Here is a 22,252-nt window from a genome sequence, read left to right as displayed (position 1 = left end):
TTGATGTTTATGGTTAGGTACACATTGGAGCAACGACAGTCCTGTTTTGCGAATGCGAAATGCATTGATTATATGCACCGCAGGACACGCTAGATAAACTAGTAATATCATCAACCATGTGTAGTTAACTAGTGATTAGGATTGTTTGATTGATTGTTTTTTTTATAAGATAAGTTTAATGCTAGCTAGCAACTTACCTTGGCTTCTTACTGCATTCGCGTAACAGGCAGGCTCCTCGTGGAGTGCAATGTAAAGCAGGTGGTTAGAGCGTTGGATTAGTTAACCGTAAGGTTGCAAGATTGAACCCCCGAGCTGACAGGTAAAAACCTGTCGTTCTGGCCCTGAACAAGGCAGTTAACCCACCGTTCCTAGGCCGTCATTGAAAATAAGAATGTGTTCTTAACTGACTTGCCTAGTTAAATAAAGGTGTAAAAAAATATATTATAATTTATAATTTAAAAATCGGTGGACACCGATTTCCGATTGTTATGAAAACTTGAAATTATTCGCCCATTCCAATTAATCGGTCGACCTCTACTATCTTCGTTCTCGTGTCAGGTACAAGGTTATCTTCTAAATGTCCGTGTCCAGTTGCTGGTGGTTCTACAAAAAAATATATGAAAACCATGTTTTGTATCGAGCGGGAAATGCCTCTTGCATGTGTGTAGATCTTTGTTTTGCCCGCACTGTGTAACTTGCTTTCATCTACTACTAGAAACAACTAGTTCCTGCAAAGATGCTGGGAAATGCTAGATGTGCGTTGGCGAAGAACCTCCCAGCACGGTACAAAACATGGATTTAATAACTTTCTGATTTTTTCCCCCTGATTTTTTTGTAGAATCACCTGCAACTGGACACAAACATTTCTAAGAACATTTTCCCTAATGCCTATTACTCAGGCCTCTTTCTTTTTGTGGTGGGAGACTTGGTGTGAGATAATGATGTGTAGTTCGAAAAAAAAAAAACATGACAACTCTTTTTATTGACTCAAGTTGACTCGAGTCATGATTCGTTTTTCTGAGTGACTCATTCATTTTTTGTCGTTCTTTTGAACTGCTGGCCGCATTAACTCTATAGCAGGATTAATACGTGCTTTTCCGGCTCATCAAATGTGCGCCGACCAACAACTGTCTGTCATATATGCGTGCTGGAAAATATACCATGCTGCAGGCAGCATAGAGAAGAAAAATACATGTTTAGAACTGATAACAGCCTCTGCGCAACAAACTCGAACTTGAGAACGAATTGTTTGGGGTGCTGCAGTTGACGAACAATATTGTGCTTGTCACCCTCACTGCAGTCAAGCAATGCATTCCGCCAAGAGCCGTTCACAATCTAGTCCGGTTGCGGCCACAACTAGACCTCGTTTCAAGTATATCAATAAATAATATTGTTTGTATTCCTAGAAATCTGGGCGTTACTGACTCAAAATAGTCAAGATTCGTTCTTTTGACTATTTTTTGACTAAGATCATAGTCAGTAAAAATAGCTTAGCTTCCCATCACTAGTCTGAGGTGTGGAAGATGACACCAGGTGTGGCTATTAGCATTGCTTTGAGGTCATCCCAGTCTGGCGGTTTCCACTAGATAGTAAAGCCACAATGTCGAAATTGGCTATATCGTAAAAATGGGAAATCACATTTTAAGTAGATAAATTGTAGAAATAGGTGGAACTTATGACTTTGTGGCTGTGGTAACTGTTACAGGCTTTGGTTTTTGAGGTTGGTTCTATTTAGTTGTGGATGCGCACTGATTGGAATTATCCTAGTTGTTCAGGATGTGTTGCACCTGTCGCCTCGTTAGTCAGTCGTTAGTTTCAGGTGATATTTAAGAGCTACAGAGCCAATGCTTCAGTGGGCATCTCTTATGTGAAACAAAGCCTTTTATCATGCCTCACCTGTTTGGTTTGTGCCACATTTATTTGCATTCCCTTACCTAAGTTGGTGTGAGTTGTCTTTTCCTTTAGTTTGTTTGCTATCAGGCAAATCCAGTGGGTGTTTGTTTGGCCAGCACCCAGTCAGTAGGCACCCCCTTGGATGCCTTTTAAAACCCCACCTTTTTCGTTCTGGTTGTCAGAGGCTCATTTGTTTGTTCCCTATTTCTATTGAGCAGCGATTTCAATTTTGGGGGAATGTAACATAACTAGTGACATCCAAGTCTGACCCTGATTCCTTATTTGCAAGCTCTAGATGGGCAGGATTCCTGATTGGACAGCGCTGTCTAGCCTGGTATCCTTGCTGTCACTGCATCATTCACTTTTAACTTGTCTTCCAGACCTCTCTAAGGTCTTTGTTTTTACATAAAATCATTGTACACAACACTTAAGGATTCTTCAAGAGGTCTGGGTGATTGATGATTTTTAGAAGGGAGTGATGATGATGGAGGGTTTATGGTATTGTTATACAATGGGTGGGTCTAATCCTTAATACTGATTGGTAAAAACCGCATTCCAGCCGGTGTCTATTCCAAAAATTACCACCGGCTAAATCTATGATGTTAAAATGCCTATTTACTCTGTTCCATCTGACTGCACAATCCACTGTCAGTCCAGCATATAAACTTGATCTCCATTATAAAAAGCATCTAGACATTATCTCACTTTTCTTTTACTCTAACATTTAGTTTTCAACAGCAGAGATTTGTGTAGACCTTACAGAACAAAAAGACTGAACAACTGGATCGCGTCTCTAGCAACCGAACCGATAGAACAAACGACCAGCCAGCTTGGGTAGCAACCAGTGGTGGGCCGTCAGGGCCAGCAAGGCCTTCTATGCTGGCCTAAACATAATCAGAATATAAAAAAATGTAAAATATATTTTCCCACAAATATGTATTAAATTATTCCCCAGAGTAAGAGTTATACTCTTCATTTCATAGCTTTCCTCTTGGTTGCACTGCTTCCAGCCCCAGGTTGAGAGTTGGAGGGCTGGTCTTTATGTTAGATCTTTTATCCAATCATATTCAGCCATCATGTGTTGCCAGGGGTCTAAAATCTGCCCTCAGGCCTTCAGAATTAACAGTGCGGGCGCTTGTAGCTGAAAGTGAATGGAAATGAAAATTTAGTGTCAACCAATCAGCTTTAGAGTTGGCTATTGTACGCCTGCTGGCTGGCTCCAGTGTTACACAGGAGCCAGCTAGCAGGCGTAGTGCGTGCACGTCTTTTAATTGGATTACCAATATTGAGAGGCAGGTCCTATGGGCAGGTCTATGCAGAACCTCAGAACTAGGAAACTGAATTTGATAAACAAATTAATTTGCGTACTACTAAGCTGTTTTTTCAACCCACAATGGCGGAAGGAGGAGAAGATATCGATTTGGTCGAGGATATAATTATAACGCCATTCTCAAGACGAACTTTTCAAGAAAAGTTAGACATTGTAAGGAAAGGTCGCCCGACGCCGACGCTACAAAGTCTGTCACAGGCGGGAAAGGGGTTCGTTCGCCACTTTCAAAGTTCCAACTACGAGCGCTATCAATGGCTCACAGGCTCCGAGAAGCACTGCAAACTGTACTGCTGGGAATGCCTATTATTTGCAAGTGATCGATTTGGTGTTTGGAGCCACACTGGCTTTGCAAACTTGAGTTGTCTAACCAAGGCAGCAACGAGACACCAAAGTACGGCTGGGCACTTACAAGCAATGGTGCTTTTGAAAACTTTTGGGGACACCCGAGTGGATCTACAGCTCAACGAACAAGCGCGCAGGGCAACGGAGCTGCACAATGAAAAGGTGAAGAAAAATAGGGAAATATTGAAAAGACTCATTGATTGTGTCATGTTTTTGGGTAAACAGGAACTTTCATTTAGGGGACACGATGAAAGTGCTGACTCCACAAACAAAGGGAACTACGTGGAGCTTCTTTCTTTTCTTTCTGAAAGCAACACAGATTTACAATACCACCTGTCCACTAACAAAGTGTTCATTGGGACGTCAGGCAAAATACAAAATGACCTAATTTATGCTATTGCTGAAGTGATGGGAGAAGAGATCAAAATGGAGATTAAAAAAGCTCCCTTTGTTGCTGTTATGGTGGACGAGACAACAGATGAGGGAAATGCAGCACAGCTCTCACTCGTCCTGCGTTATGTGACGGACACAGGAGTCAAGGAGCGATTCATCCGATTTGAAGATGTGACAAGCGGCAAGCGAGCTGATGACATTGCCGCTATGATTTTCCGTTTCTTGGAGGAAAATGAATGTAGTGTGGATAAAGTTGTGGCACAGTCTTTTGATGGCGCAGCAGTCATGGCATCTGGACTCAATGGGGTGCGGGCTAAAGTTAAGGAGAGGGCACCGATGGCCTTATTCATTCACTGCTATGCACATCGACTAAATTTAGTACTGTCTCAAGGAGCCTCAAAGCTTAAAGAATGCAAGGTCTTCTTTGCCAACCTCAATGGCCTTACAGCATTTTTCTCACAATCCCCTAAGCGCACGCAACTGCTGGATGACATCTGCAAGCGTCGTCTTCCTAAGGTTGCACCAACGAGGTGGCAATATACATCTAGATTGGTCAATGCAGTCTTTGAAAAGAGAGTTGCCCTAAAGGAGCTGTTTAACCACTTACTGGAACATCATGATGACTATGACGGGGATACTGTGCTTATGGATGATGGATTTAATGCACGTTTGGATGATTTTGAGTTTTGTTTTTTGCTTGAAACATTCAATGGGATTTTTAATTATTCGGATGTGCTTTTTGGAATTCTACAGAAACAAACTTTGGATGTACAATTCTGCCTGACAAGGGTGAACGAGTTTTGTGACACAATTGAGCGAGAGAGGCGCAGATTCAGTCAAATCTACGATGACACAGCGCGCATCTCAAGTTCACCCAGCGAACGCAGAGGCCCAGCACAAGGAGACCCTCGCACATACTACCAACAACTCCACAGCAATATTCTGGACAACCTTCTTTGCCAGATACGAAACAGGTTTCAAGACCACGAAAAATGTATGTTTCTCTCCCTCCTGGACCCCCAGCACTTTCAGACCTACCGGAAAAAATTCCTGCAAACAGCCTTCTCCAGCTTAACAGAGAGTCACGGAACACTGTTCGACCTATCCAAGCTAAAAACAGAACTGACTGTAATGTATGCTATGACTGATTTTGAAGGGAAAAGTCCCTCTGATCTCCTTGATTTACTTAAGGCATGTGTGACAGTGACTATCCCTGTGTCCACGGCTTCTGTCGAGCGGTCATTCTCGGCCTTAAAGCGAATCAAAACGTATTCCAGAAATGCTACTGGACAGACTCGGCTTTCAGCATTAGCCTCCATGTCAATAGAAAATTACTTATTGGTGGAACTAAAACGCACAGATAGACTGTACAACAGAGTCATTGAAGTCTTCTTGAGGAAAGAAAGGAGGAAGGATTTTGTGTTCAAATAATCAGTCTTTGGTGAGTAGGCATACAATGCATTTTATTTTTTACTAAATGTGTATGTATGTTTCGCATTTTATTTTGTTAATATTAAATAGCCTATATATTAACAAAATAAAATGGCAAATAGCCTATGTTGCAAATTATTTGTTTTCTTTCTTTTATTTTCAGTGAATAGTTATGTGTCTTTATCATCACGGTGAAACTGCTTTGGGTGCGACAATGCGCTGTTTAATGAACACACTGTATATTTTGGGGGGGGGGGACTTAAAGCTCAAAGTTCGTGGACCAGAAATGGATAGAAGAAGAATATTAATATAACTCTGTTGCACTCGACTATGTTCTTGCCTATTAGTTGAACTGTACTGTATTGTACTCTTCCCCTGCAATTCTCTGAATAAAAATGTCAATTTCAAGGTGACGCAACGCCTGGTTATACTGCGTTTCTGTCTAAATGTATAGTGTCTAGAGCCATGGCATCATAATGATGGTAATAAGAGGTGGATTCATTCGAGTGGGACTGTGTAGGACCTCACTGAAGGCCCAGGCCCCAGGCCCACGGCACGCCACTGGTAGCAACCCTAGATTTGTGTCAGGACTATATTTTACATTTACATTTAAGTCATTTAGCAGACGCTCTTATCCAGAGCGACTTACAAATTGGTGCATTCACCTTATGATATCCAGTGGAACAACCACTTTACAATATACACTTTACACACTTTACACTTTACAATATCCACATATCCCTACCGGCTTGTGGAAGGATGAAATGGTATGAATAAATTCATCAAAATAATGTTTTTAATGAAAATATGTCAAACATTATTTGAATATGTTGGTAACCTGTTGTATAAAAGTGATAATGCCCTCGAAGCCGGTGTTTTGAAGGATATATTGGCACAATTTGCTAACACCCCTGCCAATATACCGCCTTCTCTGGCATTATCACTTAATATTATGTCCTGTGTGCTTTATAGCCTACAGTATAGCCTACAGTTGAAACAGGCTCTCTGTTTCCATGTCCAGTACAGTAAGATGTGTGAGTGGTGGAGGTTGACTTTGTTCTCTGTCACAGTAAGGATCAGGGTGGAGTGCCGTTTCCTCCGTTGTTTCCCAGACCCCCTCCCCCCTTTCCTCTGTCCGAGTCACACAGCTGCAGACAGCCTACACACACACCGGACCTCCACTCACTCTTCAGGCACGCTTTTGACAAGAAAATGGGTATAGGAAGGATCCATTTGGTCACCTTTCGAATCTCCGGGATAAGATCAACTGTATTTCTTGCTACCAGCTGAATGGAGTGAATGTGCTGCCTTGTGTTTCTGGTAGTATCAGTCAGTCAACCCACTGTAGATCTGGAGTGTGTCGGCCCAGCACAGCCAGCATTTATCCTGCTTGAGTGGATTTTAACTAACCTGCCTGCCTGCCTGCTCTCCTTGTCAGAGGCAAACCGTTCTGCCAGAGGCTGCTGTGCCTGTGTGTAGGAGAACCAGGGGAGTGTATGTGTTACAGACAACTGCGTTTAGCAACTCATTCTTTGGATATCATGAACTGAATCCACTGGTTTTTATAACTTCCCGAGGAGATGGATGTACATGGTTTGGACCTGGCCTCTGGACTTTGATGTTTTGTCCGTATGTGGCTTAGCAGCCTTCTGTGGGTCTCTGCGCTGTCACAGCCAACCCCCGCCCCTCCCTACCTAGGGTGTTGTGATCGACTAGGGACAAGTGTTTGGATTTTTGAACACAACCTTCTGCTTCCTCATGGCATGCTGCCTCAAGTCCCACCACCATGGAAGCTGGACCCTGACCTCTCACCCAGGTGACTAGCTCTGTAATATAACCTCCACGACCCTGCTTTGGTGCCCATTTCCACCTTTTGACATGTTTCCTCTACATCCACTTCTGGTGTTTTGAAGGAAGGTATTGTATAGTATTATTACATCTGCCCATCAGCAGCTGGCAAATATTATAGCGTTTTTTAAGCGTGCGTTGTTGTGTGAACCGAATTGCTGGGGCAGTGTTATTGTCAGGACATCCTGTGTTTGTGGGACTGGTAGGTTGTTTTGCCCCAGCCCTTCTACACGGTAAATATTATGTCTGCTGAATTAATACCTCAACCTTAGAGGAACCTGGCTCACAGAGATGTGAAGCTCAGCACCTTGTCAGTCAGCCTGTCAATCACCTGAGCTGTTACCATGGCAGCTGGATGTCTACGTGTCTCGGAGAGAGACTCACTCAGGCCAAAGAGAGAGTCCTACCTCCAAATATTTTTTAAAGGTGTATGACTCCACATTGTTAGTGAAAAAGCATAAAGAGTGCAATGTGTGTGTGTGCTTGCACGTAGCCTGTTGGTGTTGAAAGGCTTATAACAATATTATCCCAAGGGGAGGAATGTGAGACTCTTGACTGTGGGAAGCTATAGATGGAGGCTAGTGCAAGAGGGACTCTCCCATCTCATAACTGTTGGTTACTTGGTTGTGAATGTGTGGAGGAGTACATGCGCTTTCACCATCACCCTGCCAAAGCACACACAGTCCCAGAGCTCTGAGCTAACGTTAATAACCTTCCTAATGAGCCTGGCCCTCCCATGTTCTTTAATCACGGTGCATATGGGTGTCAGGCTAGCATAGCTAGGCTAATGTTCCTCTGCACTTTACTCTGTGTGCATATGGGTGTCAGTCTAGCTCAGTTAGGCTATAGGTTAATGTTCTAAAACTACACTTTACTCAGAGTGCATGGGCCAGGCTAAACAGCAGCTGGTGCACAAGGTTTTGCTCGCCTGAGTTAGAGCTCAGCTAGGCTACTGTAAAAAATGTTTGGGCAAGGGTTACCTCTGCTCTCTGCTGTTGTTATGTTGGAGATGCCCAGTTGTGGTTGTCATATTTCAACAGTGTTTCTTGACTCTCTATTCTTGTCTCTCTGACGCCATTGCTCCAGTTGATGAAGTTGACCACCTGCACACCACGACGGAGGGAGATGGGGACAGCACCCCTCTCCCATGCAAGGGCAAGGGCAAGTTCTCTACCCTTGGCAAGATCTTCAAACCATGGAAGTGGAGGAAGAAGAAAAGCAGCGAGAAGTTTACGGAAACTTCAGAAGGTTTGTGTTCCGGTTTCATTGTGTTTGTTAGTTTTTATGTGTTGCATTCAGTCTTTATCAAACGCCTTTTCAGTGTGTATTCCTGTCTCCTGGTGATATGGCCAGTTTTCCAGTGTATCAAGTTCAGTCTGCTTTAACAAGACGATTGTTATAGTGGTTAGAATTAAATCATTTTTATTTGAAGATCTGTAAACTTACATCTTTGACTTCTGGAACGTGAAATGACACTAACATTTGAAGTATTATCTTTGGTTTTATATGCTATCTGGAAGAAATCTGAAAAAAAAACCTCAGTGCATTAACGCGCTGGCTTAAATTCTGTGTGTTGACGGCAGTTCTGGAGAGAAGGATGTCGATGAGGCGACCGAGGCAGGAGCTTATAGAACAGGGAGTGCTGAAGGAGCTCCCGGAGAATGGTAAGAGTGCTGCCACTGGTGATGTCACTCACTCACCTGATCCCCACATGACTCAATCAGCCAGTTCCAGTTGGCTCACTAACCCTTCCACTTGCCCCTAAACTTTGAATGTTTGGCGAAAGATTGCGCCGGAGGGCGAAAGATGGCGCCGAAGGGTAGGGCTGCCGTCTTCTCGGCTCTTAACCAACCATGCTATTTTGTTAGTTTTTTCGCGTTGTTCGTAACTTTTTTGTACATAATGTTGCTGCTACAGTCTCTTATGACCGAAGAGCTTCTGGACATCAGAACTGGGAATACTCACCTCAAATTGGTCGAGTCGGACGCAAGGGATATACTACAGACACCCGACCATGCCCAGATCCCTGTGATTCGCTGGAAAAGTAAACGTAGGTTTCACGGAAAGAAATCAGGATGCCTTGTGAGGGTCAGGCGACGAGTGGCTAATCTGCCCTTGCCTTCCGTTCTGCTAGCTAACGTTCAATCGCTGGAAAATAAATGGGAGGAGCTGAAAGCACGTATATCTTACCAACGGGACATTTAAAAACTGTATCTTATGTTTCACCGAGTCGTGGCTGAACGACGACATTAAGACCATACAGCTGGCGGGTTATACACTCTATCGGCAGAACAGCAGCCTCTGGTAAGACACGGGGCGTGGGCCTATGCATATTTGTAAAGAATAGCTGGTGCACAATATCTAAGGAAGTCTCAGGGTTTTGCTCGCTTGTATCTCATGATAAGCTGTAGACCACACTATCTACCTAGAGAGTTTTCATCTGAATTTTTCGTAGCTGTCTACATACCACCACAGACCGAGGCTGGCACGAAAACCGCGCTCAATGAGCTGTATTCCTCCATAAGCAAACAGGAAAACGCTCATCCAGAAACTCGCAAACTATTACAGACTACAAAGGGAAGCACAGCCGAGAGCTGCCCAGTGACACGAACCTACCAGACGAGCTAAATAACTTCTATGCTCGCTACGAGGCAAGTAACACTGAAACATGCATGAGAGCATCAGCCGTTCCGGATGACCATGTGATCACGCTCTCCGCAGCTGATGTGAGTAAGACCTTTAACTTCTTTGGGCTGCAAGCCCGAAGCCGGGCACAATATGACAACAGCCACTTCAAGTGCAGGGCGCGAAATTCAAAATATATTTTTTCGAAATATTTAACTTTCACACATTAACAAGTCCAATACAGCATATGAAAGATAAACATCTTGTGAATCCAGCCAACATGTCCGATTTTTAAAATGTTTTACAGCGAAAACACCACATATATTTATGTTAGCTCACCACTAAATACAAAAAAGGACAGATATTTTTCACAGCACAGGTAGCATGCACAAAGCCAACCTAACTAACCAAGAACCAACCAAACTAACCAAGACATTTTCAACCTCTCCCTGTCCAAGTCTGCAATACCAACATGTTTCAAGCAGACCACTGTAGTCCCTGTGCCCAAGAACAGTAAGGTAACCTGCCTAAATGACTACCGACCCGTAGCACTCACTTCTGTAGCCATGAAATGCTTTGAAAGGCTGGTCATGGCTCACATCAACACCCTTATCCCAGAAACCCTAGACTAACTCCAATTTGCATACCGCACCAACAGATCCACAGATGATGCAATCTCTTTTGCACGCCACACTGCCCTTTCCCACCTGGACAAATGGAACACCTATGTGAGAATGTTATTATCTATTCTTTAATAACTCTACCTACATGTACATAATAACCTCGACACCGGTACCCCCCGCACAATGACACATTGACTACTGTACCGGTACCCCCTGTATATAGCCCCGCTATTGTTATTTACTGCTGCTCTTTATTTCGTTTTTATTCTTATCATTTAGTTTTTTAGAGATTTTCTTAAAACTGCATTGTTGGTTAAGGGCTTGTAGGTAAGCATTTCACTGTAAGGTCTACACCTGTTGTATTCGGCGCATGTGACAAAAAAAAAAGATTTGATATATGTCAAGTGTAAGCAACATGGTGGACGCTCCACCACTACCCTACATATACCTATCCAGACCCTTCAGATCTGCAAACATTTAAGGGTTAGGGCAGCCAAGGGGGAGGGAGCAAATTGAAAATGACTATCTTTATCAGACGAAAGTCCAGGGCTATCACACCTACACAGACAGCATAGTCGATGACAGTAACAGCTTCAAATTCAGCACACTCAATGGCAGTTGAAGAAAGGCAAATGCTCCCTTTTAAACAGTATAACTGTATATTTTGGTAAGAAAATGACATAGCGTTTTTCTTGAGCTGGGGAAAGTGGAACGAATTGCACCCTGCAGCGAAATAGCTTTTAAAGTCAGTGTGTTCTGTGCTTTTACTCTGCCGGCATCAGTGTTGCAGAGGCCCGTTTATTAAACATATTTCACTCCATGGGCAGAGCTCTGTTCCAGAGCTGTTGGCGGTTAGGACACCTTTCTCAAACCTTACATTCTGAATAGGGCTGCGAAATCATGTCCAGATGCACCGAGGGAACAAATCCAAAAGTCCATCCTGTGCCCTATTTCAACAAGCCAATTAAATTTGACCATTTATACTCAAATATGCAGAACATTTTGAGTAGAGATGATGGCTTTGTTAGATTTCTGGCTAACCCCTTCCTTTTGTTGGTGACTCAAAGTAGTGTAGTTTATAGATCTTCTCATGTGTGAGTGATGATTGTCTCTGTATAGAAAGTCTCACTGCTTGTATCCATTTTTGTGACAGAAGGGGGCGATCCTCACAGCCCCAAACAGCCCTACGTGAAGAATGGCCACACCCTGCCCGTGGGTGGAGGTGGTGGAGGGGGCAGAGGGCAGGAGAACCAGACAAGACCCCCCTCAGACTCTGGGATGAACGCCTCAGACTTTAAGATTAACCCAGCCTGGCTGCCCCAGCCAGAGGACCGCAGGGTCCGCTTCCCCCCGGACGTAGACCGCCACGGGGACCAGGGTGGCCGCAGAGGCTCCGGACATCAGGAGGAGGGCCGGCGAGGAGGTGGAGGAGGACTGTCCCAGGGGGAGGGGAAGTCTAACATGGCCTGGCAGGGCCAGATGATGGGCCAGGTGCAGGGGATGGGACAGGAGGAGGGTAGACGTGGGGGCAGACTACACCCTTCTGACGGAGAAAAGCGGCCGGGCCTGCAGAAGGCGCCATCAGAGGACGGAAGGAGGAGTCGCCCCGCTGAGACAGCATGGAAGCCCACCCTCCCCCGGCACGCGTCCGCAGAGGAGGGAAGGGCCCGTAGAGGTGAGCTATTAACACCGACACATTCTTTTACTTTTAGATTTGTATGTATTGTTGTGATTTGTTAGATATTACTGCACTGTTGGAGCTAGGAACACAAGCGTTTCGCTACACACGCAATAACATCTGCTAAATATGTGTATGCAACCAATCAAATTTGATTTGACACACACACACCCTTATTCTGTGGAGTAGGGTGAAGCTGTCCCTAGACACTGATCTAAGGTTTGTCTTTACCCCCTACTACCCTACATTTTAAAAGGATCAGCTGATCCTAGATCTTTGCATAAAGGCAACTTCTACCTGGAGCCTGGTTTTCTGACTGTCCCTCCCTCCCTCCTTCCAGTCAGTCTTCCTCCTCTTCAGGCCTTTGGTTTGGGCCCAGATATAGACAGGAGTCTCGGAGCCTCTTTGCTCCCCTGAGTCCTGCTCCAGCTATGCGTCTTATTCAGGAACAGAAGGGAATAGAGGGAATAGCTCATCCTCTCCTCCTTTCGTAATTAATGCGGCACTATCGTTTTAACCATTCCTGCCCTTAAAAGCTAATGCCTCTCAGCTCAACCGTAACCCTGCTGAAGAGCTAAAGCTAATTGATACCATTCCAGCTATTACACACTGAGCTAAATGCCATTTAGTGTCTGCTGTTTCTTTTCGATATTATGCTGTTCCTGATTTATCTTAATCTTCTCGCTTTCTCTTTCTCTCTCTCTCCCTCTATTGTCTCTTTTCTCTCTCACTCCTGACACTTCCATTTCATCCCTCTCCCCCTCTCCTTTTCTCCCCTTTTCTCTCTCCCTCGGTTTTCTCTGACCTACAGTGCCTTAAGAAAGTTTTCACACCCCATGACTTTTTCCACATTAGTTGTTACAGGCAGAATTTTTAATTGATTCAATTTAGATTTTGTGTCACTGATCTACACACAATACCCCATAATGTCAAAGTGGAAATATGTTTTTAGAAGTGTTTACAAATTAATAATAAATGAAAAGCTGAAAAGTCTTGCGTCAATAAATGTTCAACCCTTTTGTAATGGCAAGCTTAAATAAGTCACTACAAAGATACAGGCACCCTTCCCAACTAAGTTGCCAGAGAGAAAGGAAACTGTTACAGAGTTTAGAGTTTAATGACTGCGATAGGAGATAACTGAGGATGGCTCAACAACATTGTAGTTACTCCACAATACTAACATAAATTACAGAATGCAAAGAAGGTAGCTTGTACAGGAAACCTGTAATCCAACACAACACACCACGGAGTACCAGTCTTCATATTTTCAATTGATTAAACTAATCATGTAAATTTAATTAACTAGGAAGTCAGGGCACCATGGAAAATCTTCAGATTACAAAGTTATAATTTTCAGAATATAACTCTTCAGATATTTTAATATCTGATCGATTAGTCTTCTATTAATGAATTATTCTTTACCTCACACCAGTCATCTGAATGTCGTAAATTGTTGGTTATCTGCACAAACCCAGCCTTTACTATAAATCATCCATACACCAATTTGCTTAATCATTTATTTACTAACTAACTAAATAATCACAGAAATGCATAAACAAACAAACCGTAGATATTGGTTACTAACAATGATAGGGAAGATTCCCTAGTGGGCTAAACCGATATGACGGCTTGGTGGACAAAGGGAAGGGGATGTGAACTGAGAAAGAGCGGGAAAGACAAAATGGATTCATTACACAGTCTATAATCATATACATTGAAATGCTAATCCTTCGCACATGAACACTCACTAATTTGGGAATAATTGCAATCAATATATATTTACGCCCATATGTCGTTGTGATCTTCTCTGTTGGAATCATCAGTCCGTCTGCGGGAGAGTCAGTTCATCAGAGAGTCTCTGGTTACTCATGGTGGTAGCTCTATCGGCGGCTCCTGATAATGTCGGTTGTAATGGATACATCAGGCATCCATTGTTCTTAGAGTAGATGTTTCGGCGGTTGTCGGTATTCGCATCCCAAGTTACATAATTTCTAGCTGCAGACTAGTAATTTGTATCTAAGATTTGCTCTTATTCTATAGCGATCGATAGTCTCAGAATGTAACAATTTCCAGGCGTGTAGCCAATGCTCCACATGGTATGGTTTTCTAATCTTGGTACTCAAACCTGTGCCACCTCAGCTTACACCGAGGTATGCGTGGTCTTAACTATTCCCAATCAAAGCTCACACTGTGGGTTTGCTTAGTCTGAAGAAGATTTTCTTAGGAGGGGCTTTTATTCGTAACAGTAGAAAAGGCGGTTCCATGATGCCAGATCATGTCTGCGCTCACGGGGGCGTGGCCGCTGACTAGTTAAACAGGGACAGGGAATACAATTCTATCAAAATGAAAGGTTAACATCACATTACATTATTTCACAAAGAGTTTCATCTTTACTCATTCATTTTATACAAGAATTAGATGCAAACACCATAATTGAGAAATGTACGCATTCAGATTAGTAATGTGTGTTTCCTGTACTCCATGAAGTCACCAAATGAAACACACTCAACATAACTGTCCCTTAAGTGTCCATTGACCCTTCCCACATTCTCACAAGTGGACATATAGTTTCATTTTCCCATTTTGGGGATTTAGGAGTTCGGCCACGTGAAATCCTTTGTTCACTCTGTGGTCTCTATCTGCATGAAAAGGGGAAGAGAGTCTCCACCAGGAATTTACGACCTGAGATAATAGAACCTGGGTGTAGGAGAGAGTGAGAGAGGGGGAAGCCACTATCTACACCCAGAAAGGGCCACGTCATGACTGAGACAAATTCACCTTTCATCAGGACAATTACCTAAAACACAAGGCCAAAATATACACTGGGGTTGCTTACTAAGACAACATTGAATGTACCTGAGTGGCCTAGTTACAGTTTTGACTTAAATTGGCTCTATGGCAAGACTTGGAAATGACTGTCTAGCAATGTTCAACTTGACAGAGCTTGAATATTTTTTAAAGTATAATGGGCAAATATTGTCCCATCCAGGTATGCTAAGCTCTTAAGAGTGTCAGAGCTGTAATTGCTGCCAAAGGTGATTCTAACATGTATTGACTCAAGGGGTTGAATACTTAGCTAATGAATATATATTGCGGTTTTATTTACATAAATAAAAACAATTTACTTTTTTTCCACTTTGACAATGAGCATTTTGTGTAGATCATTGACAAAAAAAGGACACATTTTAATCCCACTTTGTAACACAACAACATTTGAAAAAAGTCAAGGAGTGTGAATACCTTCTGTGTTTCCTCTTTTCTCTGTGACATCAGCATGGGATAAAGACTTGTCTATAAATAAACTGCAGCTTTGAGAAATGGCGTGGGATAAGAAGCAGGGTTAGGGGAATGGGGGGAGGGGGTTTGGTAATTACAGCACTGTTTGTCTACACAGCTGATCACCTGATAATGACAATACACACCGACACACACACACACACACACACACACTAGAGTGGCTGAGTGAATGGCACAAATTGTCTCAGTGCTCCAACCCAAGACTGAAACATTTATGTTTTTTAGGGAGATGCATAATGTGATGAGATAGTATCTTTTCCATTATTGAAAGAAACAAACACGCTCCAAAAAGCCTAGCAGTGTGTAGCGAGTTGCTTTGTGTACGGTCTTTGACACGAATGCGCCCATGTGTCTCTTATGATGATGATTAGTTATTAAATGTATAGTGCTCTTTAACACATGTATGTTATGTAACATATGTCTTGTGTGCTGTTTGTTTTGCAGAATCAGATAGCCATTTTGTTCCTGACCCAGATTCGCTGCGGGATACTCTCCGAGAGTCGCTGCCACCCAAACAGTCCGTTATGCCCCCCAAGTGGCTGATGAGCTCCACCCCCAAGCCCGGCAGCGAAGGGTCACCCTCACCCCACACCCTATCCAACCACCCTGCAACCACATACTCTTCCTCCTCCTCTTCTTCCTCTGCAGTTGCAAAGCCTGCCCGAACTGTCTCCTCTGCAGGCGCCAACACCCAATCTTCAGCAATAGTGTCCCTTGCTCCATCCTCCACCCCCCAGGCGACCAAGCAGCCACCCCTCCCCCTGCCCAAGCCTGTCAACAGGGGCGTTAATGCTGCCATGTTGGGTGAGTAGTAGTACTAGTTGTGGTGGTTGTTGTAGTAGGGGCCTGTTTAATCACAGAATGACAGAATTAGCCAATGAGATGCCAGGGGAGACCAGGTGCAGCTTGCATCAATGCACACACACATTCACTCATGTGCACGTGCGCACATGCACAATCAGTGGAGCTTCCACGTGTAACTTCTAGTCACGTGTCATATGCATACATGTCTGCAGAAGACTCATGTTACATGCATAGGGGTTACTACAAGGAACACGTGCGCACGTTGCACCCATTCTCTCACACACACACACTCACACACACACACACACACACACACACACACACTTTGCCACTCTCATCCTTATAATGATGTTATCCCTGCGGCTCCAGCAGCTGTTCCCCAGCCGATGACTTAATAAGACTGAACTATTTTAGACAGCAGCAGAAGCAGATTTTCCCTGGCATTGTACTCTCCCAGGACCCCACTGACTCTGGTGGCTCTGAGCCTGCTGCTGCTCAGCTCCATGCGAAGACAATATTGTTGTTTTTGTTTTTACCAGGGGCATTTCTCGTCAGGGGAGACTGACTTTATTCACTGTTGAGATCTGATACGCCTATTTCCTTAGGACTGTTTAAACACATTTTTTGTATATAATTCCTGTATCATTATTACATGTAGGTTGGTTGGTTGGTTTAGCCTGGAGCTAGTAGGCTTGGAAGTCAATTGCCGTGCGCTCGTTTGTCACCTATTCGCCATCTATAGTCTGTCAAGCTATTTCATATGTACGTTCTAGAATGTGTGTAGACATTTCAGCTGTCATATTATGTAAACAATTCCGATGTATTAAACCATGTCGGATATGTTAAAAAATGGGGCATAGAATACTCTGAAAAATGGGGGCTTTTCATGATGTAGTCATGTAGCAGGAAGGAGAAATGACATTAAGAAGTTGCTTCGTTGATAAACTTTCTGCATTCTTAATTTGGTAGAATTACAATACGTTCAGTTATTGTCTACAATTAATTTTAGCCAGTGCATTTTGTTAGGTAATGTTCAAACCAAGGTTATCATAAACTACTGGGAAAAGTTATGGGATACTTATAGGTTTTGTAGATTTAAAATCTCATCCGGCATGGTACTGAATATGCAATCATTGCTTCCCCAGCTGTTGTTGAAACATATCAAACTGTATATGAATGCTAGCTGAGCCTGTAGTGACTGTTTTCAAAGGTATTTCAAAGGTATTCCACTAGTTAGTTAGGAATATTCCTAACAGTTAGCTAGGTACAGAGTGATTACTTCCAACGGCTAACCTAGAGGGCCCGAAACGGAAGGAGTTTTGATTTCCTCTCTTCACTTTCCCCACTTGGTGCCCCTCTCACAGCCCAGACAAGCCCCTCAGACACTTAGCGTAACACTCTAATTACACAGACCCTCTTCTTCTGGATGCTGGTAGTGCGTTCAGTGTAAGCATATCCACCTTGGTCGTGTTCATTAGACACCACACGTTTTTAAAAAAATGTCTGAAACCAGGAAGGACTACCTGGACTGTTTTTTAAATGGTGTGCTACGGTGTGCCCTAATGAACATCACCCTAGTGTATGTGTAGTTATGGTGACCAGATATTGGAAATTAAAATCTGGGATTTTTTTATATGGGGCTAGTTGTGCAAAAATGTAGAAAAAACAATGGCATGGAACTATTGTTAACTATGAATTTTCGAAATATTCCATTCAAATACCTGTATTAATTATAACACAGACATTGATTACCCCTCCACAGTTTTCTTCGGCTAGTCATTTTACAATCACCTGTTTAGTAGCCTGGGCCCTCATTTATCAATGTTGCATACGAACAGAAATGTTCGTAAAACATGCGTGTGATCATTTCTATCATTTCTAAGCAAGGTGTGGGATTCAACAATTTGTACTTTGTTGAAGTCGGAAGTGTACATACACTTAGATTGGAGTCATTAAAACTTGTTTTTCAAACACTCCAAAAATGTCTTGTTAACAAACTATAGTTTTGTGCATGACACAAGTAATTTTTCCAACAATTGTTTACAGACAGATTATTTCACTTCCAGTGGCTCAGAAATGTACATACACTAAGTTAACTGTACCTTTAAACAGCTTGGAAAATTCCAGAAAATTATGTCATGACTTTAGAAGCTTCTGATAGGCTAATTGACATCACTTGAGTCAATTGGAGGTGTACCTGTGGATGTATTTCAAGGCCTACCTTCAAACTCAATGCCTCTTTGCTTGACATCATGGGAAATCAAAAGAAATCAGCCAAGACCTTAGGAAAACAAATTGTAGACCTCCACAAGTCTGGTTCATCCTTGGGAGCAATTTCCAAATGCCTGAAGGTACCACGTTCATCTGTACAAACAATAGTACGCAAGTATAAACACCATGGGACCACGCAGCTGTCATACCGCTCAGGAAGGAGACACGTTCTGTTTCCTAGAGATGAACTTACTTTGGTGCGAAAAGTGTAAATCAATCCCAGAACAACAACAAAGGACCTTGTGAAGATGCTGGAGGAAACAGGTACAAAAGTATCTATAGCCACAGTAAAACGAGTCCTATATCGACATAACCTGAAAGGCTGCTCAGCAAGGAAGAAGCCACTGCTCCAAAACCGCCATACAAAGCCAGACTACGGTTTGCAACTGCACATGGGGACAAAGATTGTACTTTTGGGAGAAATGTCCTCTGGTCTGATGAAACAAAAATAGAACTGTTTGGCCATAATGACCATCGTTATGTTTGGAGGAAAAAGGGGGAGGCTTGCAAGCTGAAGGACACTATCCCAACCGTGAAGGACGGGGGTGGCAGCATCATGTTGCTACAGGAGGGACTGGTGCACTTCACAAAATAGATAGTTTTCCTGCCTCATGATGCCATGTGGATATATTGAAGCAACATCTCAAGACATCAGTCAGGAAGTTTAAGCTTGGTCGCAATTGGGTCTTCCAAATGAACAATGACCCCAAGCATACTTCCAAAGTTGTGGCAAAATGGCTTAAGGACAACAAAGTCAAGGTATTGGAGTGACCATCACGAAGCCCTGACCTCAATCCCATAGAAAATTTGTGGGCAGAACTGTAAAAGCGTGTGCGAGCAAGGAGGCCTACAAACCTGACTCTGTTACACCAGCTCTGTCAGGAGGAATGGGCCAAAATTCACCCATCTTATTGTGGGAAGCTTGTGGAAGGCTACTCGAAACGTTTGACCCAAGTTAAACAATTTAAAGGCAATGCTACCAAATACTAATTGAGTGTATGTAAACTTCTGACCCACAGAGAATGTGATGAAAGAAATAAAAGCTGAAATAAATAATTATCTCTACTATTATTCTGACAATCTGACATGATATACTTGAAAATGTGCGTACATTTAAGCACACCTCTGGCCATGTGTACACACAGCACCTTGTGGTGGAAAAGTCAAACTTCTAATGAAATACCATCCGCCAAATGGTGGAGGAAGGATGACATACTGGACCAAATCATAAACTATGAAGAAAAAAGATAATACATGAATAGTTTATTCATGTATTTCTTTTATAGACACTTTTGTTACTAATCGTTTTCTCAGGATGCTATCGAATTCATAAGCATGAAACCATTTCAGCCTAATTGAATAATAGTCAATTAGAAAGAGAGTTGAATGTAAGGTTGAAGGCAATTTAGTTAAACCAGTTAAATAACATAAAAGGCAACACTGAGCATTTGTGACTTGTTCAAAACAGCAAATCTTGCATTGCTGGAGGATCTGGCACAAGCTGCATTATGCAGGGAGCGTGTTTTCAGTGAGTGTGCCGTTTGTTTTGCTGAGAGCGACGCTTGGCTAATTAGTAGATTTCGTTTTCCAAGGCATATTTTATTGTATCTCTGCAACCAACTCTCTCCAGTATTAGTAAGGGAGACGAAACGCACCAATGCCATCCCAGTGCGTACCCAAGTCCTCTCCACCCTGGGATTTTTGGCCACTGGAACATTCCAACGGGATATTGCGGATCGGTCTGGCATTTCCCAACCAACTATGAGCCGATTATTGCCTGCAGTCCTTCATGGCATTATTTAATTGACCCCACAATACATACAGTTTCCGTACACTGCTGTGCAACAGGCCAGAGTGAAAAGGGATTTCCATACCATAGCTGGATTTCGCAATGTCATTGGAGCAATTGGTTGCACCCACATCGCAATTAAAGCACCATCATTGAGCAAATTCAACATCGTCAACAGAAAAGGTTTCCATTCTGTCAATGTGCAGGTCATCTGTGATTCACATTTGGCTTTGTTGAATGTAGTGGCCAAATGGCCAGGTGAGACACATGATTCATTCATTGTGCAGAACAATTCAGTCGGCCTTAACCTCCAGGAAGGAGCTGTTGGGGATGGATGGCTTATTGGTAAGTGACTTATGTTTTATTTGCCATGTTAGACCTCTACTGGGAAACAATATCTGAATGTTGTGTTCATAATTGCAGGAGACCGGGGCTACCCATTAAAAACATGGCTGATGACTCCCCTCACAAACCCCTCAAACCAACAAGAGGCAAGGTACAACCAAGCCCACGTACGCAGAAGAACAGTGGAGCGCACCATAGGCCTGCTGAAAGGGCGTTGGCTGTACTTGTCTGGGACAGGAGGCACACTGTAATACCAGCCTAGCAAGATTTGCCACTGAAATGATGTGCCTTCAAATGCCATTACGTGAATGTAATACAATGTGAAAATTCATTTTTAGGTTTGCTACATTGTCAAGGATTGCAGTGTGCTCCACAACATTGCAATCAAAATTGGCATTACACTGAATGATCCACCCAGACTCGATGAGCCCATGCCTGACAGGGAGTGTTTCCCACCACCCATAGCTCTGGCACTGAGGACAAGAGTCAATATCACACAAAGGTTTTAGGTATCTGTTCTTCCAAATATTGTAATCAAATCGACAAGGAAAACACATTTACATTGCACCAGTATTTGTCTCTCAGGCCGTTGCATACATCCTCCATCTGCTGTTTGAATCTAAGAATTGATGTATCGATCTCGTTGTTTCAGGACTGCGTCAGTCAAAATATGCGGCACAAATGAAGCGCTTGCCAAAGAGGACACCCTTCTTGTAGGCCTGGGGATGGCTGAGGGGTCAGGCAAATCACCCACGTCTGTAAAGATTTCATGTTTTGTAATTTTGGTTATATTCATTTTGTTACATTTATTTTGTTATATTTATTGTCAAGAAAAAATATTTAGATGTGGGCCATGTCTGAATATGGTTGCGAAAATAAAGCTTGACTTACCAGCAGTTGATGTGTCTGGTATTCCTTCAGGGTCTGGGAGAGGGTCCTCAGTATCACCATCACAAATGATGCCAGACACTGAGGTCTCTCCAATTATGCTGCCAATGCGCTGGTCCATAGCAGACAGTGAAGAGTCACTCTACCCTTCTCCTGTTACACTTATATCTTCCACTTCGGCGATGAAAAGTTCTATTTCTGACGTTTTTTTTCTTCGTGTTTTTTGATTTCTCCATGTTGGCGGACAAAAATTAGTGACATTTCTTGCAGATTTGAAGGGAAGGTTTGTGACCATAAATTGTTATTTAGGGCGGTTATTTATGTAAATGAGACTTCACGTGCACTAGCACAGTGTTTTAGAACGCGTCTGATTTATCAAGGCCTACTTACAGGTGTCTGTAAATCAAGCATACGAGCGATTGATAAATACCAACTTTTTTGTATTTGTACGAGTTAATTTAGAAGCTTTTCTATGCAACATTGATAAATGAGGGCCCTGGTGGGCATGGTTGTTCATGCGGTGGTTACATGTTTGTATCAATGATCAAACGTTCTCATGAATGGTCAAACAAGTTTGGTACAGGGAGAGACAATTTGCACATGCAAATCTGAATGGATACAGCATTTTGATTATTGAAATATCAACCTCAATGTAACTTCACAGTTGCATCTTTCTTTCTGAGGGATAATCAGGG

The 22,252-nt window shown here is 42.9% G+C and overlaps 2 protein-coding genes across 7 annotated transcripts in view; both read left to right on the top strand.

The window, feature by feature from the left end:
* Positions 1 to 22,252, top strand: part of LOC129857815 (phosphatase and actin regulator 4B-like) — a 90,453-nt gene that overhangs the window by 60,803 nt on the left and 7,398 nt on the right. For 4 of the 6 annotated variants that reach the window (XM_055926415.1, XM_055926416.1, XM_055926413.1 and 1 more), the window contains 4 exons: positions 8,324 to 8,485; positions 8,821 to 8,901; positions 11,639 to 12,160; positions 15,905 to 16,264. In XM_055926415.1, coding sequence (XP_055782390.1) covers positions 8,324 to 8,485; positions 8,821 to 8,901; positions 11,639 to 12,160; positions 15,905 to 16,264 — 1,125 coding nt within the window. Of the gene's footprint in view, positions 1 to 5,902; positions 7,206 to 8,323; positions 8,486 to 8,820; positions 8,902 to 11,638; positions 12,161 to 15,904; positions 16,265 to 22,252 lie in introns of those variants that run through there. The other 2 variants (XM_055926414.1, XM_055926418.1) reach the window with 2 other exon arrangements.
* Positions 799 to 5,802, top strand: LOC129857817 (zinc finger MYM-type protein 1-like). The gene has a single exon (XM_055926426.1). It carries the CDS (start codon positions 3,287 to 3,289, stop codon positions 5,387 to 5,389), a length of 2,103 nt encoding a protein of 700 aa, XP_055782401.1. The 5' UTR covers positions 799 to 3,286; the 3' UTR covers positions 5,390 to 5,802.

The sequence above is a fragment of the Salvelinus fontinalis genome, chromosome 6 (assembly GCF_029448725.1).
Source record: "Salvelinus fontinalis isolate EN_2023a chromosome 6, ASM2944872v1, whole genome shotgun sequence".
Taxonomy (NCBI): Eukaryota; Metazoa; Chordata; class Actinopteri; order Salmoniformes; family Salmonidae; genus Salvelinus; species Salvelinus fontinalis.
Note: the sequence above shows the minus strand (reverse complement) of the source record. Positions and strands in the feature narration are given on the sequence as shown.

Bases quoted from the DNA above. Each gene is read 5' to 3' on its own strand.
- LOC129857817 (XM_055926426.1), top strand. From the start codon at position 3,287: ATGGCGGAAGGAGGAGAAGATATCGATTTGGTCGAGGATATAATTATA.